The following is a 20,350-nucleotide window of genomic DNA, read 5'->3' on the forward strand; positions in this document are numbered from 1 at the left end:
ACTACTCTGCAAATCAAAGAAATTTGAGATTTTAAATGGATTACAGTCATCCAACCTGGGTTAAAATTAACCCCACTGGCTTCAGCAACAATGCTGAAGGTGAATTTCTGTTTAAAAAGATTTGGTGGTGCTCTATGACACACACTCATCAAAACAAAACCTTTGAGATCATTTGAATTTCAAAAAAATACATTTGAGTTTTTTCGACTCCCTCAGAAAATAATCATTTCCTTAGAAGTTAAATTATAATCTACTAATTTCCCAGTTTTCTGCAGCACTGATTAGTATTTCAGGTTCCCATGACCCTACACATTACAGTGATGCATTATTCATTCCATAATGTATGAAATTCCTGCAAATAAGACCTTTGTCCTCCGGTATGAGCTAATTATTTGCCAGCTTGGAGCTCTGATGTGTCATGTTACAGTGTAGAAAACACATATCCCTGGGGAACACCCCTCCCTCTCCTTCTCATTGCATCCCCCTCCCTAAGAAAAAGGGCAATTACTCACAGTAGGGCTCTAGGCCTTTCTGATATTCCTCCTAGGAAATTTATATATATTTGGTTCAACTTGCAGAAAAAAATCGAGCCACGGGATGTTGACAGAAGTCGGTGGAGATCTTTTCAAAGGTGCCTTCATGCATAAATATTTAATCATCTCTTCTGTCTCCTAGTGTGAGGACAATACATTTTCTATTCAAAATCAAAGTTTATTGTTGTGTGATAAGTGATTTTTGTCCCCCCCCCCTTCCCTCACCAGTAATCAGCCCTATTCTTTCTGTCATTCTTAAAACGTATAACTGAGCTGCCCGGGATATTACCATTTTACCTCTGGTGAGGATGTTGCTCACTAAAATTGGTTCCAAGTACCTTTATTGTACAATAACAACCTTAGTCGATGCACAGGGGTAGAGGGTTAAGGTGGTGTTTCTCCTGTTAGTAAGTATCGTGCCTCTGATCTTAAGTACTAAACATTGCTTCCTCCCAGCCTGTCCTCTCCTTGTATCACTCAGCTCTCTCTTGCTCCTGCTCTTCATGGCTCACTCATAGACCCAACACACTGCCTTTGCACTGACTAATAGACAAAGCATTGTCTACCTTCTCTCAGGTATTGGCCTTCCGTTATTTTCAGATTTTATTATTAATGAACAGAAGAAAATGAAGATGGAAGAGGCTGCAGATGATAGAATATGACATACAAAATCTGCTGGTCAAACAGCATCTGAGGAGGGAAAGGAAGTTTTGAAGTTTCAGGTAGAAACCCTGTATCAGGATGAGTCATTTAGTGGCTCTCAAAGAGACACACTCACCAAAACAAATCCCTTGAGATCACCTTTAAAGTAAAAGTGAGAGTTCAGTTAACTGTTACATGCATGAGTACATGTATGTACAGATACAATGAAAAACCTTAAGCAGCAGCACAGACATTGCACATTGGATCAGATGAGCAGCATTCAATTAAGAAAACCATTGACTAAACATTAAGTATGCTGGCATCTTCCCCCTTCCTTTCCAGTCCTGAAGAAGGGTCTTGGTCCAAAAATTTGGCTGCTTATTCATTTCCATAGAATGCTACCTGACCTGCTGAGTTCCTCTAGCATTTTGTGTGCATTGCTCTGGATTTGAAACATTTGAAGAATATACCATGGTTATAAATTTCAGACGTCTTTTTAAAAGTAAGAACGCATCCGAAGGAACAAAAATGTATATTGGAGTGCAAGGCGGTCAAAGTGGTCAAAGCTTTGCTGTAATGTAGAGATGATTGGGACATTGTATATAGGACATTGGAGCACAGTACAGGCCCTTTGACCCATGATGTTGTGCCAGCCTTTCAATGGACCCTAAGATCAATCAGCTGTGCAGGTTGGTTCAAGAACTGAATGGTTGAAGGGAAGTAACTGTTCTTGAACTTGGTGGTGTGGGTGTTCAGCCTTCCATACCACCTGCCCAATAAAAGAATGTATGGTCTGGACAGTGGGGACCTTTAATGATAAATGCTGCCTTCTTGAGGCATCATTTGAACTTCAAAAAATATATTGAGTTTTCTCATTGTTGTCATTAAAAATATCTTTCTTGTATCAGGATTAATCTGAAAATGAAGATTGTGCAGAGGTAGAAAGTTATTTTCTGCTGTAAATGCTATATATGTGATGCAGGAGCATTGCATATTGGACACTGTTTATTTCAGAAGCAGAGTTAATTGTACCCACAGTATTGCATCATGTACTTGGAGCATGCAATAGAGGAAGGAGAGTTGCCTCACAAGGTTTATGATTAATGCCCCCATGGCTTTTCTTCAGTGTTTGTCTGCACCAAAGTCCCATCAACCCTTGTGCCACTTGGAGGCATAGCTGGCACTGCCTGGCAACTCATATTGGAAGTAAAATTGGCTTTGGGTCATTGAATCTAGTGAATTATATCAGATTATCAGATATTACACTGTGATGGGCACTACATTTTGGCAGGAGCTGAAATGGGAGAGCAAGAGTTATAAAGCATGCCAGTGATTTTGTTGGAAGGCATCCTTCCTGCCAGGACGTGCAGCTTTACATCATCCAGGACAAAGTGACTTATTCCATTTGCAATCCCTCCACCATCCTAAACATTTGCACCCCACCGCTGCTGCTCTGTGTTTACAGTGCACCCGCTTTTGCAAAACGTGCAGAAGTCACGCACCTAGGCCTGTATGACAGCATTTGAAACCCAGAATTTCTGACATTGAGAACGGCAAGGCTAGCTGGTGCATGGGAATATCAGCACTTGCATACTTCCCCCCAAACCAGACCTGGTTGGAAATACAATGAAGTACTAAGTATATCTATTATCAAAGTACATAAATGTCACCAGATACAACCCCAGGATTCATCTTTGTGGGCATTCACAGTAAATACAAGGAACGCAATAGAATCAGTTTCAAAAGAGAGGTTGCACCCAAGGGGACGGACAAATAACCAATGTGCAAAAGACAATAAATTGTGCAGATACAAAAAAAACAACACAATAAATATCAAGAACATGAGATGAAGAGTCCTTGAAAGTGAGTCCATATGTTGTGGGAACAGTTCAGTGTTGGGGAGAAGTTGAATGAAGTTATCTGGTTCAAGAACCTGATTGTTGAGGGGTCCTGAGGCTCCTGTACCTTCTTCCTGTGGCAGCATGGGGGGGTCTTTGATGATGGATGCTGCTTTCCTGTAGCAACATTCTGTGTGTATGTGCTCAATGGTGGGAGGGCTTTACCTGTGATGGACTGAATCATATCCATAACTTTTTCCAAGTTTTTCCGTTTGGTGTTTTGATCTTTTTTTTGCTGTAGGATATAAACTCTGGACCTTTTTCCCCAACAGCACTTTAACCAGAAGACAAGAAAGTGGCTCACCATCTTCTTTTCAAGAACAATTAACGTTGAGCTTTAAACTCTAGATCTAGCCAAACAAATGAATTTTAATTAATGCACTGAGGAAATAACACACTTTCCATTGCTGTCAGCAGTCAGCTCTGAACCCACGAGCCAGCACTACAAACAAAGATGGGAGAATTCCAAGAATATCTCACAGTAAACATTCTCTCAAGTAACAGAGAGGGGATATCATAATCAAATTTCAAAGTAAATTTTGTTAACGAAGTATATATATATATATATGTTGCCATATACAGCCAGTGAGATTCATCTTCTTGTGGGCATACTCAGCAAATCTATAGAATACTAACTATACCAGGTTCAATGAAAAATCAACTAGAGTACAGAAGACAACAACTACACAAATGCAAATTAAAATAAATAGTAATAAATGACGAGAACATGAGATTCAGAGATCCTGAAAGTGAGGTCATTGATTGTAGGAACATTTCAATGATGGGGCAAGCGAAGCTGAGTGAAGTTATCCCCTTTGGTTCAAGGGCATGATGACTGAGGGGTAGTAAATGTTCTTAAACCTGGTGATATGAGTCCTGAGGCTCTTGTACCTTCTACCTGATGGTAGCAGCGAGAAGAGAGCATGATCTAGGTGGTGGGGATCTCCACAAAAGAGCAAAAGATAGAAGGGATTATTTTGTTGTGATAATCAGACTTTTGATCAGATTATCAATTCCAGTCACACCATGTGCAAATGTGACCTATAGACTTTTAACCTTAGTGTATGATGTTTGTATTGAACTGAATAAATAGATGCATAGTGCTTCAATTGGTATGGCCAATGGACTGAGTAAATACATGCCAGATGCATTACGAAACAAGGCATAATCCAGGACGTCATGAGCAATGCTGTGAATGACCTTATCTGATGCCTATATCTAATGACATAAGCAAGAAAACACCTCAATGCCATCATAAGGTATTACTTGTCGTTTACAAGTCATATGTGTTTATCCTGAAGAAGCAAAGGGGTGATCCTTAAATGTGGGTTCTCTTTCTCTTAGGGAGCAGCATCCTTGTTTTTAATTGGTCACTGAGTCAGCTTTCAATTCAGACAAAGGAGGTAGATACTCTCCATAAGATTGTAAGACCATAAGACATAAGACCAGAATTAGGCCGCTCGACCCGAAGAGTCTGCTCTGTCATTCTATCATGGCTGATTTATTATCCTTTAGCTCCATTCTCCACTAACATTTAGGAAATATCCATTTAGCAGGGCTCAAATTACCAACAGAGTGCACTGAAGATTACTTAATCTTTTGATAGGGAGTTGATTTGCCTATCTGTAAGAGCAGACAAGGCTGATAGGTAGCACTTCCAAACATACAATTAAAACAAAAAAAAAGGTCCATTTTAGTGCAAAGTGATCATAGTGATGCTAAACCGTAGCGATTAAGGTTGTGTTCATTCTTGTAACATTTATGTTTAATTTATCTTTTTCTTGTGAATGCTGCTTATCTGACGCTATGTGCCTGTGATGCTGCTGCAGTAAATTTTACATTGCACCTGTGGATGGTATGAAATGTGCGTAGAACAATGAACTCAATTTTGACTTGACGCTCATCTTCCGTGCATTAGGTGTATGGTTAAACTTACTGTTTAACAAACTTGTATCAAGCACATTCTGAATTCCAGAGAGAACCAACGCATTTTCCAGGAACACTCCGCACAACATTTAAGTCATATTTTGTTACTTTTCTGAGAACCTTATCACTGCTATGGGCATTATTTCTGTTTTCAAAACAATCTTGCTATCTTCCTTAAATAATTTTGCTCCCTTTGATAATGGAGCAACAGTTAGCACAGTTTTCTTACACCTCCAGGGATCCATTTTTGATCCTGAGCTCAGGTAAATATTAGTACGTTGGTGTATTATTGTCACATCTCCAGATACAGAGAAGAATTTTGTTTTGTGTGCCATCCATACAGGTCATTTCATCACATCAGTACATTGAAGTAATACAAGGGAAAAGCAGTAAAAGAATACAGACTAAAAGCTCTGCAATTACAGAGAAAGTGCAGTGCAGGTAGACAGATAAGATGCAAGGCCAAGACAAAGTGGAATGTGACGTCAGGAGTCCATCTTACCATATCAGAGGACCTGAACAAAACAGGATTTGCATGTTCTCTCTGAAATGGAGTTGGCTTCTTTTGGTATGTTAATTGGTTATTGTACATTGACCCTTGATATGAATTAATAGCAAAAAGCATCAATTTGGAATTGGTGGGTGTATGTGAGAGAGAATGAAGTTGCTTTGGTGGTGGGAGATTATGTTACGAGACACTCCCAACCACACCAGCTGCCGAGATTTAAATGCTCTAATTCTCTGGAGTACGTATAGTTGGCTTCTTTAAGGGCTTGGGATGTTGCTTGGGATGTTTCTGTTCATTGATAATCCCGTTTTGGGCAGCAAGATTTGCGTATTTAAGGAACACTTGAATATAGGTTCAGTGCTCAATCTTAAGCCTGCATTGATTTTGTCTAGCATTTCTTTTGTGCTCAGCTTCTCGATCCATTTTGATACCACGTCTCGATACTTGCTTCGGATACTCTAGCATTCAGGTCCAAGCCATCCTCCTCAAGTGCGATTGAGCCCACATGAACCTAGCGGGGTATCAGAATCCATCACCCGCTGTGACCAGCCACAGCAAAGATATTTCCAGACAGAGCCCAGAGATTCACGACCTCCAGGTAGACATTGGTCAACTTTTGCAAGGAAGAAGCAGAGTCGCTTGAGAGCACCAGTTGGTCCCACTCTGGAGATGTACTCAGTACATTTTCCAACCCCTGAGAGATTTGATGGTGACCCTGGCTCTTGCCATGGTTTCCTCATCCAATGCTCATTATTTTTTGAACTCCAGCCATCCCAGTTCCCTTCAGAGTGCAGAAAAGTGGCCTTCATTATCTCTCTCCTGACTGGAAGAGCCTTGGTCTGGTCCACTGTGCATTGGGATCGTAGGTCAGAGTTCTGGATAGATTTGGAGGAGCTCATGGCCACCATGAGGAAGGTGTTACATCTCCCCACCAGGGCCGGCTGAGCCTCAGACCACCTGTTGAAGATTCAACAGAGGAGCCAGTCAGTGGTTGACTATGCGGTTGAATTTCAGACTTTAGTAGGTTTTTTCGTCATACACAAAAAAATGGGAGCCTGAGGCACTGCATTGATTACAGGGGATTAAACAGCATTACAATTAAAAATCACTATCCCCTTCCTCTTATGAATATGGCTTTCGAGATGCTCCAATGGGTGAGGGTATTCACAAAATTAGACCCCTGGAGTGCCTACAATCTGGTCCATATTGTGAAGGGTGATGAGTGGAAGACACCATTCAATACGGTCATTACGAGTACCAGGTAATGCTCTTTGGTCTTGTAACTGCCCTAGCTGTTTTCCAGGTCTTTATAAACAAAGTGCTCCAGGATACTCTCCGTAAGTAAGCCTTCATCTACTTGAAAGATATCTAATCTTCTCGAAGTCCACATCACTCATATCAGGGACATTTTAAAGAAACTACTAGACCACGGAGTTTACGTCAAGTTGGAAAAGTCTGAGTTTCACTTGAAGACTGTTTACTTTTGGGTTTCATCATTTCTAATAGCGATCTCGAGATGGAGCCTACCAAGACCTGGGCAATCAGAGACTGGCCATCATCGTTCAGTATCAAATAGTCCTAACAGTTCCTGGTGGGTTGCTAACTTATACCACAGGTTCATCAGGAACCTTGGAAATCCATGGGCCCTTTTGTCTGCACTACTGAAACAGAGGCTGCTTTTGCAGAGCTTAAACCGCAGTTTCCTACAGCTCCCATCTTGGTTTCTCCTAACCCGGACCTTCCCTTCATTAAGGAGTGGACACCTCAGACATTGGAATAGGTGCCGTCTTGTCTCAACGATCACTTTTGGACAGTAAACTGCACCCTTGTGCATTTCTCTCCAGGCAGCTATGACTGGCAGAGCGGAACTATGATATCAAGAATTGGGGCACCAATAATTGGGCATTTAAGGTACATTTGAACATTGGTTCAATCTCAGTCATAAGCCTTACTAGTGTTTTCATCAAGCATTTTCATCTAGGAGGTCAAACACCTAGAGAGCTAGTGCAGTGACAACAACTTGATGCATAATGTCACCAAACCAAGGTGATGATCGTTGATTTCAGATGGTCACAGCCTGAGCACACACCCCTCAGCATCAGCAGCTCCACAGTGGAGAGAGTGGAAAACATCAAGTTCCTTGGGGTGCAGATCTCGGACAATCTCACCTGGTTCAGGAACACCACTGGAATTGTGAAATGAGTCCAGCAGAGATTGCACTTTCTGAGGAAGCTTAAACAAGCATCACTCCCCACTAACATCTTAACTACATTCTATAGAGGCGTGGTTGAGAGTGTGCTGACCTTTTGCATCACAACCTGGTACTCCAGCTGCAATGCTGCTGACAAAAAAGCCTTGCAGAGAGTGGTTAGGGGAGCAGAGAAGGTTATTGAGGTCTTGCTACCTTCTGTCCAAGACCTCTTTCAGAGTTGATGCCTCCAGAAAACACAGTACTGTGGTGAACTACATATACCTGTCTGGACATGCCCCCCCCCCCCCCCCCACTGACTGCTCCTGTGGCTCCTCCCACGGACCCTGGTATAAAGGCGATTGGAGACACCGCCCCAGCCTCAGTCTCCAGGATGTAGTATGGTGGTCACTTGCTGCTTGTTCTTTCTTCCAGCCAATAAAAGCCTATATCTCGCCTCAAGTCTCCGAGAGTTATTGAGGCTTGATGCCTCAATTGAGTTATTGAGTTATTGATGCATCAATTTTATTGGCTGGAAGTTTTAAAACTGGAGAGTATTTTACGTCCGGAAAAATTAGACTTGGACCCTCAAGCTCCAGAAGCAGCTCTTGCCTTTGAACTCTGGCTTGCATGCTTCCAATCATACTTGGAAGTGATTCCAGTGACTGAGCCTGCCACAATGTACAAAATCCTCCTCTCCAGAGTCAGTCCGAAAGTATTCTCCCTTATCAGAGACCTGCCGACCTACCAAGGGGCACTGGACGCCCTCAAAAGACAGTACCTGTGGCCGGTGAACACCGTCTATGCAAGACATCGCTTAGCAGTGAACCGGCGAGTCGAGTGCTGAGTGTCTCCGAGCCCTACAGACACTCACTTGGGCCTGTGACTGCAAGGGACTGACAGCGGAACAGCATGTGGAGCTCCTGGTAAGAGACGCCTTCCTTACAGGGATCAGGTCAGTGTACGTGTGCCAGTGGCTGCTGGAAAATGCCAATTTTACCTTACGCTCAGCGATCGAGACGGCCGACACGCTGGAGGCTGCTCTGCACAATGCTGATGCTGTCCAGCCATGCAATCCCTCGCTGGTCCCGTGGACACCGCAGACCCCACCACCCGCGAGCAAATCGACCTTGGCTGCTGCCAGTTGCGAGTCCACGAACTCCCTGAAACTGACCACAGCTGCTGCCAGTCGCAAGTCCGCGCAGTGTTACTTCTGAGGACTCGAAAAGCACCCCCAAAAACGCTGCCCGGCCCGAGAAGCGACCTGCTCCAGGTGCGGAAAGAAGGGCCATTTCGCCGAGGTCTGTAAGTCTAAACCATGAGCGGGGTTGGGCAGCACCGTGTGTGAGGCATGGGGGCCGCCATCTTGCCTGCCCGCCTCGTGCGAGACATGGGGGCAGCCATCTTTGTCGGCGCCACCTCGCCCCGCCCCCGACCCACCGGTGCTTACCGGGCACCAAGACGGCGGTTCAACTCTGGCCTCCATAACCCTCGACCAAAGCACCCCACACCAGCTTGCAAGGTCAATGATGGACATCCTGGTGGAGGGGCACAGGACTAGATGCCTGTTTGACACGGGCAGCACTGAGAGGTTTATTAATCCGGACACGGTGCAACGCAGTGGACTCGTGACACGGCCGGTAGCCAGAGGGTCACCTTGGCTTCTGGGTCGTATTCCACAGACATCCGGGTGGGTTGTGTAGCAACATTGGTGGTGCAGGGCACAGAATATCGGGACTTTGCACTACTGGTCATGCCTCAACTGTGCGCGCCTGTGCTATTGGGGCTGGACTTCCAGAGCCACCTTGGAAGTATGACTATGGCATATGACGGGCCCCTCCCACCACTCACTGTCCGGAATCCTCAGTTTTGTGGGACTTCATCATATACCCCGCTACTGACCACACACACACACTGACCCACACATCCCACCGAGCACCATGCCGACAGCTGCGCTACTGACACCACTTGCAGCCTCTCCACCCTCAAGATCCCTCCCCCACCACTGTTAATCAACCTGACCCCCGACTGTAAACCTGTGGCAACTAAAAGCAGGAGGTACAGCGCGGGAGACAGGGCCTTCATTCAGTCGGAGGTGCAGTGGCTGCTCAGGGAGGGGATCATTGAGCCAAGCACAAGCCCTTGGAGGGCCCAGGTGGTTGTTGTTCGGACCGGGCAGAAAAATAGGATGGTCGTAGACTATAGCAAAACCATCAATAGGTTCACGCAGCTCGACGCGTACCCCCTACCCCGCATCGCAGATCTGGTCAACCAGATAGTTCAGTACAAGGTGTACTCGACCATAAATCTGAAATCCGCTTACCACCAGTTCCCCATCCTCCCGGAGGACCGCCCCTACACGACCTTCGAGGCGGGCGGCAGGCTCTATCACTTCCTGCGCGTCCCCTTCGATGTCATAAATGGTGTCTCTGTCTTCCAGAGGGAAATGGACCGGATGGTGGACCAGTGCCAACTGAAGACCACATTTCCCTATCTGGATAACATCACCATCTGTGGTCACAACTGGCCGGATCACAACACCAACCTCCAGCGATTTTTCCAAGTGGCCAAAGCCCTGAACCTTACTTATAACAGGGACAAGTGTGTGTTCAGAACCACCCAACTCACTATCATTGGGTATGTCGTGGAGAACGGGGTCATTGGCCCTGATCCCAACCGTATTAACCCTGTTAGAACTCCCTCTTCCCATCACTCTCAAAGCCCTCAAACGGTGCCTGGGCTTCTTTTCCTATTACGCCCAATGGGTCCCCCATTACGCAGACAAGGCCCGCCCCCGGTCAAGTCTACCACATTTCCCCTCTGCCGAGGACTGCACGGCCTTCAGGGGACATTACCAAAGCAACGATGCATGCGGTGGATGAGACCATTCCCTTCCAAGTAGAGAGTGACGCCTCCGATTTCACGCTTGCTGCTACCCTCAATCAGGCAAGCAGGCCAGTAGCATTCTTTTCTCGTACCCTTCAAGGCCCTGAAATTCGGCACTCCGCGGTGGAGAAAGAAGCCCAGGCCATAGTGGAGGCTGTTAGGCACTGGAGGCACTATCTCGCCGGCAAAAGGTTCACCTTGCTGACCGACCAGCGCTCGGTTGCGTTCATGTTCAGCAACCAACAGCGGGGCAAAATCAAAAATGATAAAATTTTGCGGTGGAGAATCGAACTCTCCACCTACAACTATGATATCCTGTACCGGCCTGGAAGGCTCAATGAGCCCCCTGATGCCCTATTCTGGGGAATGTGTGCCAACGCACAGCTTGACCAGCTATACGCCCGCCATGCACATCTTTGCCACCCAGGGGTCACCCGATTTTACCATTTCGTGAAAGCCTGGAACATGCCGTACTCCCTTGAGGACATCAGGACGATGACCAGGGACAGCCAAGTTTGCGCTGAGTGTAAACCGCACTTCTACCGTCCTGAAAAGGCGCAACTTATCAAGGGCACCCGCCCCTTTGAGCGACCGAGTGTTGACTTTAAGGGCCCCCTTCCCTCCACCGACCGCAATGTCTACTTTCTCAACATTATCAACGAGTACTCGCGGTTCCCCTTTGCCATCCCCTGCCCCGACACCACTACCACATCCGTCATAAAAGCCCTGCGCCAGCTCTTCACTCTGTTCGGATATCCCTGCTATATCCACAGTGATAGAGGGTTCTCCTTTATGAGTGACGAGCTGCGCCAGTACCTGCTGGCAAGGGGCATTGCTACTAGTAGGACCACGAGCTATAATCCCCGGGGTAATGGACAGTTGGAGAGGGAGAATGCCACAGTGTGGAAGGCCACACTTTTAGTCCTTAAGTCAAAAGGGTTGCCGGTCTCTCGATGGCAGGAGGTCCTCCCCGAGGCACTCCACTCTATCCGCTCTCTGTTATGTACGTCCACCAATGCCACCCCTCATGAGCGCCTATTCTCTTTTCCCAGGAAGTCTGCCACTGGGACCACCCTCCCGGCTTGGCTGACGTCCCCAGGGCCAGTGCTGCTCTGGAAACATGTGCGGAGCAATAAATACTCCCTGATGGTCGAGAGGGTTCACCTACTACATGCAAACCCCCAGTATGCCTACGTGGTCTTACCTGATGGGCAGGAGGACACAGTCTTCGTCCACGACCTGGCGCCCGCAGGAGCAGCAGACCACTACCCCGAACACTCCATGGTAACTATGAACCCTGTACCCACCGAGGTGTATACCCACCTGACACCGCGCACACCAAGCCCTACATAGACTCCTCATGACACTCGCATACCGGGCGCCTCGTACACGCATGAGGGTTCACTGACACCTAGTGGGCTGACACCTCCAGTCAGGCCAGAACTAGCACAACCACCGTCTCCGATGCAATCACCACCGGCACCTGTGCAATCACAGCCGGTGCTACATAGATCGCAGCGACAGATTCGACCACCTGATAGACTAACAAGTAACTATACTTGTAAGAAACTTCGCCCCATGGGGAATCACTTTTAAAACAAAGGTGGGGGGGGTGAATGTGGTGAACTACATATACCTGTCTGGTCACGCCCACCCTGCTGACTGCTCCTGTGGCTCCTCCCACGGACCCCGGTATAAAGGCGTTTGAAGACACAGCCCCGGCCTCAGTCTCCAGGAGGTAGTGTGGTGGTCAATTGCTGCTTGTTCTTTCTTCCAGCCAATAAAAGCCTATATCTCACCTCATGTCTCTGAGAGTTATTGACGGTGCATCAGGTACATCATTAAAGACCCCTCACACCCTCTCCATGAACTGTTTGTTCTTCTGCCATCAGGCAAACGTTACAGGAGTGTCAAAACTAAAACCACAAGGCTACTAAACAGCTTCCTCCCACAGGCAGTCAGACTTCTAAATAACTGCTCTACCTGACTCTGCTTTGGACACTTATAACTTGTTTTTAACTGACATGTGGCTGTTGTGTTTTACTATTTATTGTTATGTTTATTATTTAGTGTTGCGTTTGTTATGTTATGATTGCACTGCTCCTGGGAAATGCTCTCATTCTGCCCTGCAGAGCTGATGTATGGTTAGAATGACGATAAAGTTTTTGAATCTTGAATCTTGAATTTGTTCTGTGCTTAGTCCTTGCTCCATTTTGATACCTTGTGTCGATCCTTGCTTTGGATACTCAAGGACTTATCAAAGACTCTTGTCTCAGCTCAAGAGGGGAGAATAAGATATATGGGAGTCCTCAAATGTGAGCCAGTATTGACCCAATGGGCTGAATGGTTCCTTTCTGTACTGTGACATAAGATCAAATCACTGTATGAGGACATTGGGTCAGGAAAAGATTGCAATAGTTGTCAAACTCGTCTTTAAAGAATGGGGAGTGTGTCGAGAGATGAAGCAGAGTCCACTCCTTCAGAAGTCTTCTCCCTCAGGAACACAGGGATGAAAATGTTGAAAAAAGCCTCAGAGAAGAAAGAAGGATACTGTTACTTGAGTGTCTCCATGTATTTTAAACTAGTATTGTTCTAAAGAGTTCAGGCATTGATCATCTGGGACAAGGAATACCTGGCGCATCTTTACCTCCCCTGCACTCTCTGCTTTCTGCCGGGATTCACTCACCATCATTCCCTTGTCCATTCATCACACCTCACTCATCTCCCTCCTGGCACTTATTCCCTCCTTGCCCTGAAACGTTGGCTGTACTCTTTTCTGTAGAAGCGGCCAGGCCTGCTGAGTTCCTCCATCATTTTGAGTGTATTGCTTGGATTTCCAGCAACTGCAGATTTTCTTGTGTTTGTGATTTCAATTCAAATCTCCACTTCCATTCTGAAATGTCAGTCCATGGTCTCCTTTTCTGCCATGATGAGGTCACTCTCAGGTTGGAGGTGCAATAGCAAATAGCCTTCAACCTGATGGTATGAACATAGATTTCTCCAACTTCTGGTAAGATTTTTTCTCCTTCCCCTTTCTCTTTTTTACATCTCTGCACTTTGGCCCTCTCTTACTCTTCTCCTCACCTGCTTATCTCCTCCTTCCCCTTCTCCCATTGTCCACTTGTCTCTCCTGTTAGATTCCTTTTTCTCTCACCCTTTACTTTTTTCCATCTTTCACTTCTCAGCTTCTTTCTTCATTACACTTCCCCCACCTACCTAGCTTCACTTACCACCTTCGAGTTTCGACTTCTTCCCCTGCCCCCACCTTTTTATTTTGGCATCTTCCCCTTTCCTTTCCAGTCCTGAAGAAGGGCCTCGGCCCAAAATGTCGACTATTTATTTCAGTACATGCTGTCTGAGCTGCTGAGTTCTCCGGCATGTTGTGTGTGTTGCTCTAGATTTCCAGCATCAACAGAATTTCTTGTCTTAAGGAATACCTGAGTTAGTTATGGGATGACTGAAACTACACTGACTACAACTATCTGTCCATTTCCTGATTGTGTGAATTCCTGCGTTATGTAAATAGACACTTTATCTTATAGTAGCCAAAGGCAATAGGACTTTGGTCCACATTCAACACAGTTGGAAAAGTCTCAGCTGGCAGGGCTCTCTGCTCTGAGACCGATAATTGTGGATTTGCATCTTGCAACTCAGCCCTGAGACTGACTAAGCGAGGAAACACTTTGACATGCAGCTCTCCAACAAGATGTAATTCTGAGAGATTACTTTGAAATATCCCTGGTCATTATCTGGAAGACTAGAAAGGAAGGCCTCTCTAAGTTCAAAATAAATTTATACATCACCATATACAATCCTGAAATTCATTTTCCTGTAGGCATATTCAGCAAATCTATAGAATAGTAATAATGACAGAATCAATGAAAGACTGCACCAACTTGGCTGTTCAGTCCGTGTGAAAAAGACAACAGACTGTGTAAATACAAAAAGAAAGAAAAATAATTAAGTATGCAAGAAATATTGAGAACATGAGATGAAGAGGCCTTGAAAGTGAGTCCATAGGTTGTGGGAACAGATCAGTGATGTGGCAAATGAAGTTGAGTGAAGTTATCCCCTCTAGTTTGCCAGCCTGATAGCTGATAGTTAATAACTGTTCCTGAATCTGGTGGAATGAGTCTTGAGGCTCCTGTACCTTCTTCCTGATGGTAATAGTGAGAAGAGAACATGTCCTGAATGACATGGGTCCCTGAAGACAGAGGCTGCTTTCCTTCTTTTCATGTCGATGTGCACAATGGTTGGGAGGGTTTTACCCGTGATGGACTGGGTCATATCCACAATTTCTTGGTTGATTTTCTGTTCAAGAACATTGACGTTTCCATACTAGGCTGTGATGCAGCCAATCAATATACTCTCCACTACACATCAATAGAAGTTTGTCAAAGTTTTAGATGTCATGGCTAATCTTCTCCAACTCCTACAGAAGTAAAGACTCCTTTGTGCTTTCTTTGTAATTGCATTTATGTCCTGGGCCCAGGACAGATCTTCTGAAATAATAACATGGAAGAATTTAAAGTTGCTGAGCCTCTCTACCTCTGATCTTCCGATGAGGTCTGACTCATGGACCTCTGTTTTCCTTCTCCAGGGGTCAATAATCATCTCCTCAGTCTTGCTGATATTGAATAATAGGTTGTTGTTATGGAACCACTCAGCTAGATTTTCAATCTCCCTCCTATATGTTGCGCTGGTCAAAGTTTAATCCTCAGAAACATCACCAAAATACATTACCGTGTCCTTATGTCATTATTGTTACTGGGATCCAGCTGTGCATATAAGAGTGACCAGAATTTCCTCATCCGCTTTCCCTGTTGTTCCCATCCGCACATTATCCCTTACCTGTCTGATCCACTTTTCACCCTCCTTTCTCAACAACTTCCATTATCTGTAGCCCTCTATGGACTTCCTGTATCACTTGCTGCCGCTTGTTGTTCTCTCTATCTTTCCTTTTCCCATCTGGATCCATCTGCCCATCAAACACTCCTCATCGGGATCTGTCTATTGCTTTTTGGTTCTTGTTTCACCATTATCCCCAGCTTCCCCTCACCTCTTTATACTGGCCATTTGCCACCTACATTCTCAGCCCTGGTGAGGGATCTCCACCCGAATCATTGACCGTCCCTTTACTTCCATGGATGCTACTTGACCCATGGGATCATCTTGCTTTTTTTTGCCTCAGATTCTGGCATCTGCAGTCTGTTGCGTCTTGTCTTCCAGAAAAATGTTTAATTGGCTGGAAACAAACTGGAAAATCCCGATATTGTGAAAGGTGCTATACGAATGAAAGTCAAGAGTTCTTTCACTGCTGAATGAATAAATGTTGCTGGATATTTTTAGTATAAAGTACTTGGAGTATATAAATGGGACCTCCCAGCAATCTGATGGCAAAGTTCCCAGAATCAAACAGTAATAAATTTAATTCACCTTGCTGGGTAATTAATGTAACTGCTCTAATTTAGACTGGTCTTTCAAATAGAATAGCTAAGACAAAGATCTATATTATAAACGACAGCAATCAAACTGTTGATTCATTCACCACCTATTTACATACTTTTGTTTAAATGCTGCAGCTCATGCATGAAAAAAAATTAGACCTGCCAGGGCTTTGCTTATATTTGAATAAAATTGTCATTTTGATTTCATGAAAGCCAACTTTTTCCTATTTCAATACAGATGTGAGGATTAGACCTAAACATGGATCAAATAAAATGTATCTTGTCTTTTATACCTTCAAGTCTCTTGTCTTTGTTTCAAGACCTTTTCCAGCTTACTTTTTCTTTATATTTCCAACAGAAATATTTTGCGGCAGGGTATTGAAGGATAAGGCTACAAGCCATTATTTTCTGATTTAGCAAATAATCAAATAAAGGCACAAGAGAATGCGAGTGCTGGAAAATGGAGCAACACACCAAATGCTCAGCAGTACAGGCAGCATCAATAGTGCAAAATGGACAGCTGATGTTTTGGGTTGTGCCCCTTCCTCTGGACTGAAAGAAGAAGTGAGATAGCCATTATAAAAGTTGAGGGAGGGGGGTAGAGCAAGAACTTGGCAAGTGGTCCATGTGAGTAGATTAATAGATGACGGTGGGGTAGGAGGGGAAAGAGTGGACATGTTGTCAAAAGCTGGGATGTATTAAGTGGAATTAACTCAAGGCTGAAGATGATGGAATCTTATAAGAGAGGGAAGTGGAGCATGAAATAAACAGAGGGAAATGACTGGTGGAAGTGAGTGGGTGATAGGGCAGATGAAGATAGTGGGGGAGGGTAAAGGGAGATGGAGAGCTGGAGAGATTGCGAGATGGCGGTTAGTTGGATCAGGAGGAGAGAGGAGAGGAAAGAAGACAAAAGGTCCAGGGGGAGCATTACTGGAACTTTGAGAATTTTGTGTAGGGCTACCATGCTGGAGAGTACGGGAAGAATATAAGGTGTTGTAGGCCATTGAGCCTGCCTATCATTCAATATCATCATTGCTGATTAACAATCACAACAACACTTCCCTCTCATTGGTGATCTCCTTGCTTTCAATACACCATTGAAAGGCCATTGAGGCAGGCAGTGACTGTGGACAGTGGGTATTTTGGGGAGAGAAAGAGGAGAGATAACCAGTAAAAAAATTGCAGAGGGATAGGTTAGAGCAGAAGACAGCAGGTGATGGGAGGATCCAAGCGAAGGAGAGGTGATAGACAGTTAGGGGAGTAGGAGTATTGTCAGAAGCTAAGAGGTGTAGGTGGAGTGATCATAGGGCTAAAGATAATGGGATTTTATAATAGGAATGTGGAGGACAGAATCATGGGCCTTATGCGGAGGGCAGATGGGATCAGTTGGGGAAGAGAACCAGGGTGTTGGGGACTGGGTAAATCAGCATAGAGGAAGGGGACTGGGTAGCTGGGTGTTACAACAACCCAACAAGTCATTAATCAGTGTCACTGATGCCTTGTTTGCTCTCCTTGTTAGGACGGTTCCAAGATTTTAGAAGATGAAGGTTATGGCCTCTGATGCTTTTTGTTTGACATTATCTGCAGGCATTCTTGAAGCAAAGGAGAGGAGATTGAATGCAATTGAACATAAGAGTGGCCTTCCAGGATGGGATGTCCCCTCACTGTTTCTGCAACTTGGGTTCGACTTTGTATCATTCCTCGTCTCTATCTACATTTCCTCTGGGTGCACCAGTTTCCTTGCACATCACAAAGATATCCTGAGTGCAGATAATAGAGAAATATTAAAGGGTATTTGTGAGGGAAAGGGTTACAGGGATACAAGTGGGAGGGATGAGTTTGATGGGGTTGCTATGAGAATTGGTTTAGACTTACTAGCCTGTATGGTCAACTTCTTTGTTTTAATGAAATCTGAGAAATAAATATGTAGAGACCGGTGACAGAGCATTACTGCACAGAAATTGGCCTTTTGACCTAACTCGCCCAGACTGACCAGGTTGCCTATCTAAGCTAGTCCCATTGTTATGCATCTCTCTAAACCAGGGGTTCCCAACCTGAGGTCCAAGGAGCCCTCAGTTAATGATAGGGGTCCATGGCATAAAAAAGTTGGGAACCCCTGCTACAAAACTTTTTCATCAATATATCTATAGAAAAGGTCTCTCAAACATTGCAAGTTTAGAAATAACAGTTTAGAAGAACATGAGGAGATCTTATTGAGAGTAGGCAGTTCCTGCGAGAGATTGAACCAGTAATAGTTGTTTCCTATGTTTGGAGTATCGAGGATCAAGGGATACATGCTCATCGATAAAGTCTGCATACTTAGAAGTGAAATGAGGAAAAGCTTTGCTCAGAGGTGTGTGAATCATTTATGTCCTCTACCCCATTGATCATCAGGTGTATTCAGGACTGAGAATAGATTCCAAGGCACTAGGAGAGTTCTGTGAACTGGAAAAGGAGCTTGAGGAAAGTAAGGGCTTGCCTTTAGCAATGATACAATTAAATGCCAGGAAGTACACATCCCACTCTCTCATTTTGTATGTTCTCACACAGCATTACTGATGCCAGAGATGCTAGATCTCTGGAGACACATGCTCTTTAACTGTCCACAGGCACAGTACAAGGACTGAGTGCGTATCTCCCAGGTGTGCTTATACTCTTAGTCAAAGGTGGCTGAGGATGTACGAGGGTGTGTATCTTGCAGATTCTCCTTCCATTTGCTCACAGGCACGAATGCCAACTCTCACCCCCTTAATACAGCAAATGGAAGGAGAATCTGCAAGGTATACATGCTCGTACATCCTCAAACTGACTTGAAACTTGTTTCCCTCTTTCTTCTGCAAGTTGAAAAGGTGTGTCAGGGAGATTCAATCAACTGAAAATGTGTTTGAGCATGCCATAGTTTGTGCGGCTTCAGAGCTGTGTGTCAGACATGGCTATAAGTAGGGGCCCCACGGAGACTGTATTGGCTCCCATTCTGTTTACCCTGTATACCTCAGACTTTAGATACAACACTGAGGCTATATCCACACTAGACCGGAAAATTTTGAAAACACCGGTTTCGCGTAAAAACAATAGGCGTCCACACTATGCATTTTTGAAAATATCTCTATCTACACTGAAATGGATATTTTGGTGAATCTCCTCCTCCTGCGCATGCACAGGACAGATCTACCGAAAACAAGCGACATGTTTGGTGTCGAATCTCACCGTAAAAGTGCGCGTTTGTGTAATTACAGACTAGAAAAACTTAAAATGACGGACAGCTGATGGCTATCATGCAGGAGAACTTAAAACTAAAAAAAAACCAAATACTGGAGCGTACGGCGGCAACCGACAGGGTGTTCACGGAGAGATTGACCCGGCTGACGACGCACATTGAAAAACTGACTAACTCTGTTGCATTAATAAAGCACCTTATTAAATGTATAAAACATGTCTGCATCAGTGTTATCTTGTATTTCCATACAATGTTACATTAGTCTGTTACACGTCTATTGTCAGAGAAATACTTGCATAAATAGGTAAACCACCTTCATACGAGCAAGGACAAAAAACAGAGCAAAGTGGGTACACTTATTTATGCAGCAATTTATGGGTCAAAGTATTTGGTGAGTATATTTCTAACTCTTCTGGCTTCAGTCTTGTTGCCGTCTGTTCTGAAATAGCTAGGTTGCGTTCAAGAAAACAATGAAATAGCACGCTGCCGTCTGATAGCGTTTTCAGAAGTCTCCGGTTACCCCGTCCACACTGATCTGCCCGAGCAGCGTTTTCAAAAATATCCACATTGGAAAGCGATTTTGAAAAGCTCTGCTTTCAGGAAATGAAAACGCCGTTTTAGTGTGGACGGAGGGTAAAAATGAAGAGAGAAAGCTTCGGTTACGGATTTATCCGGCGTAATGCGGATGTAGCCTGAGTCATCATCTGCAGAAGTTCTTTGACACCTCAGCAATAGTTCGGTGTATATAGGGAGGATAGGAGGATGAATACAGGGCTGTGGTGTGGAGGACTTTGTCAAATGGTGTGAGCTGAATTTTCTGCAGCTCAACATCGGTAAGACAAAGGAGATGGTGATGAACTTTAGGAAGACTCAGCCTGCACTGCTCCCTGTTACTATTGATGTGAGGACCTACAAGTACCTGGGGGTGTGCCTGGATGACAGGCTTGTGTGGACCACCAACACAGAGGCTGTGTACAAGATTGGCCAGAGTCGCATCTTTGGCCTTTGCAGGCCTCTCCTTCACATGTTCTACCAGTCTGTTGGCACCAGTACAATCTTCTATGTGGCGGTGTGCTGGGGCAATGGCATCAACATGGGTGATGCC

The 20,350-nt window shown here is 44.8% G+C and overlaps 1 protein-coding gene across 1 annotated transcript; it reads left to right on the forward strand.

Moving 5' to 3' along the window:
- The first annotated feature begins 546 nt into the window (after positions 1-546).
- LOC132406667 (uncharacterized) lies at positions 547-12,779 on the forward strand. The gene is made up of 2 exons (XM_059992532.1): positions 547-631; positions 10,136-12,779. Exon 2 carries the CDS (start codon positions 10,561-10,563, stop codon positions 11,932-11,934), a length of 1,374 nt encoding a protein of 457 aa, XP_059848515.1. The 5' UTR covers positions 547-631; positions 10,136-10,560; the 3' UTR covers positions 11,935-12,779.
- Positions 12,780-20,350: the final 7,571 nt, after the last annotated feature.

This window comes from Hypanus sabinus, chromosome 1, assembly GCF_030144855.1.
Source record: "Hypanus sabinus isolate sHypSab1 chromosome 1, sHypSab1.hap1, whole genome shotgun sequence".
Taxonomy (NCBI): domain Eukaryota; kingdom Metazoa; phylum Chordata; class Chondrichthyes; order Myliobatiformes; family Dasyatidae; genus Hypanus; species Hypanus sabinus.

Bases quoted from the DNA above. Each gene is read 5' to 3' on its own strand.
- LOC132406667 (XM_059992532.1), top strand. From the start codon at position 10,561: ATGCATGCGGTGGATGAGACCATTCCCTTCCAAGTAGAGAGTGACGCC.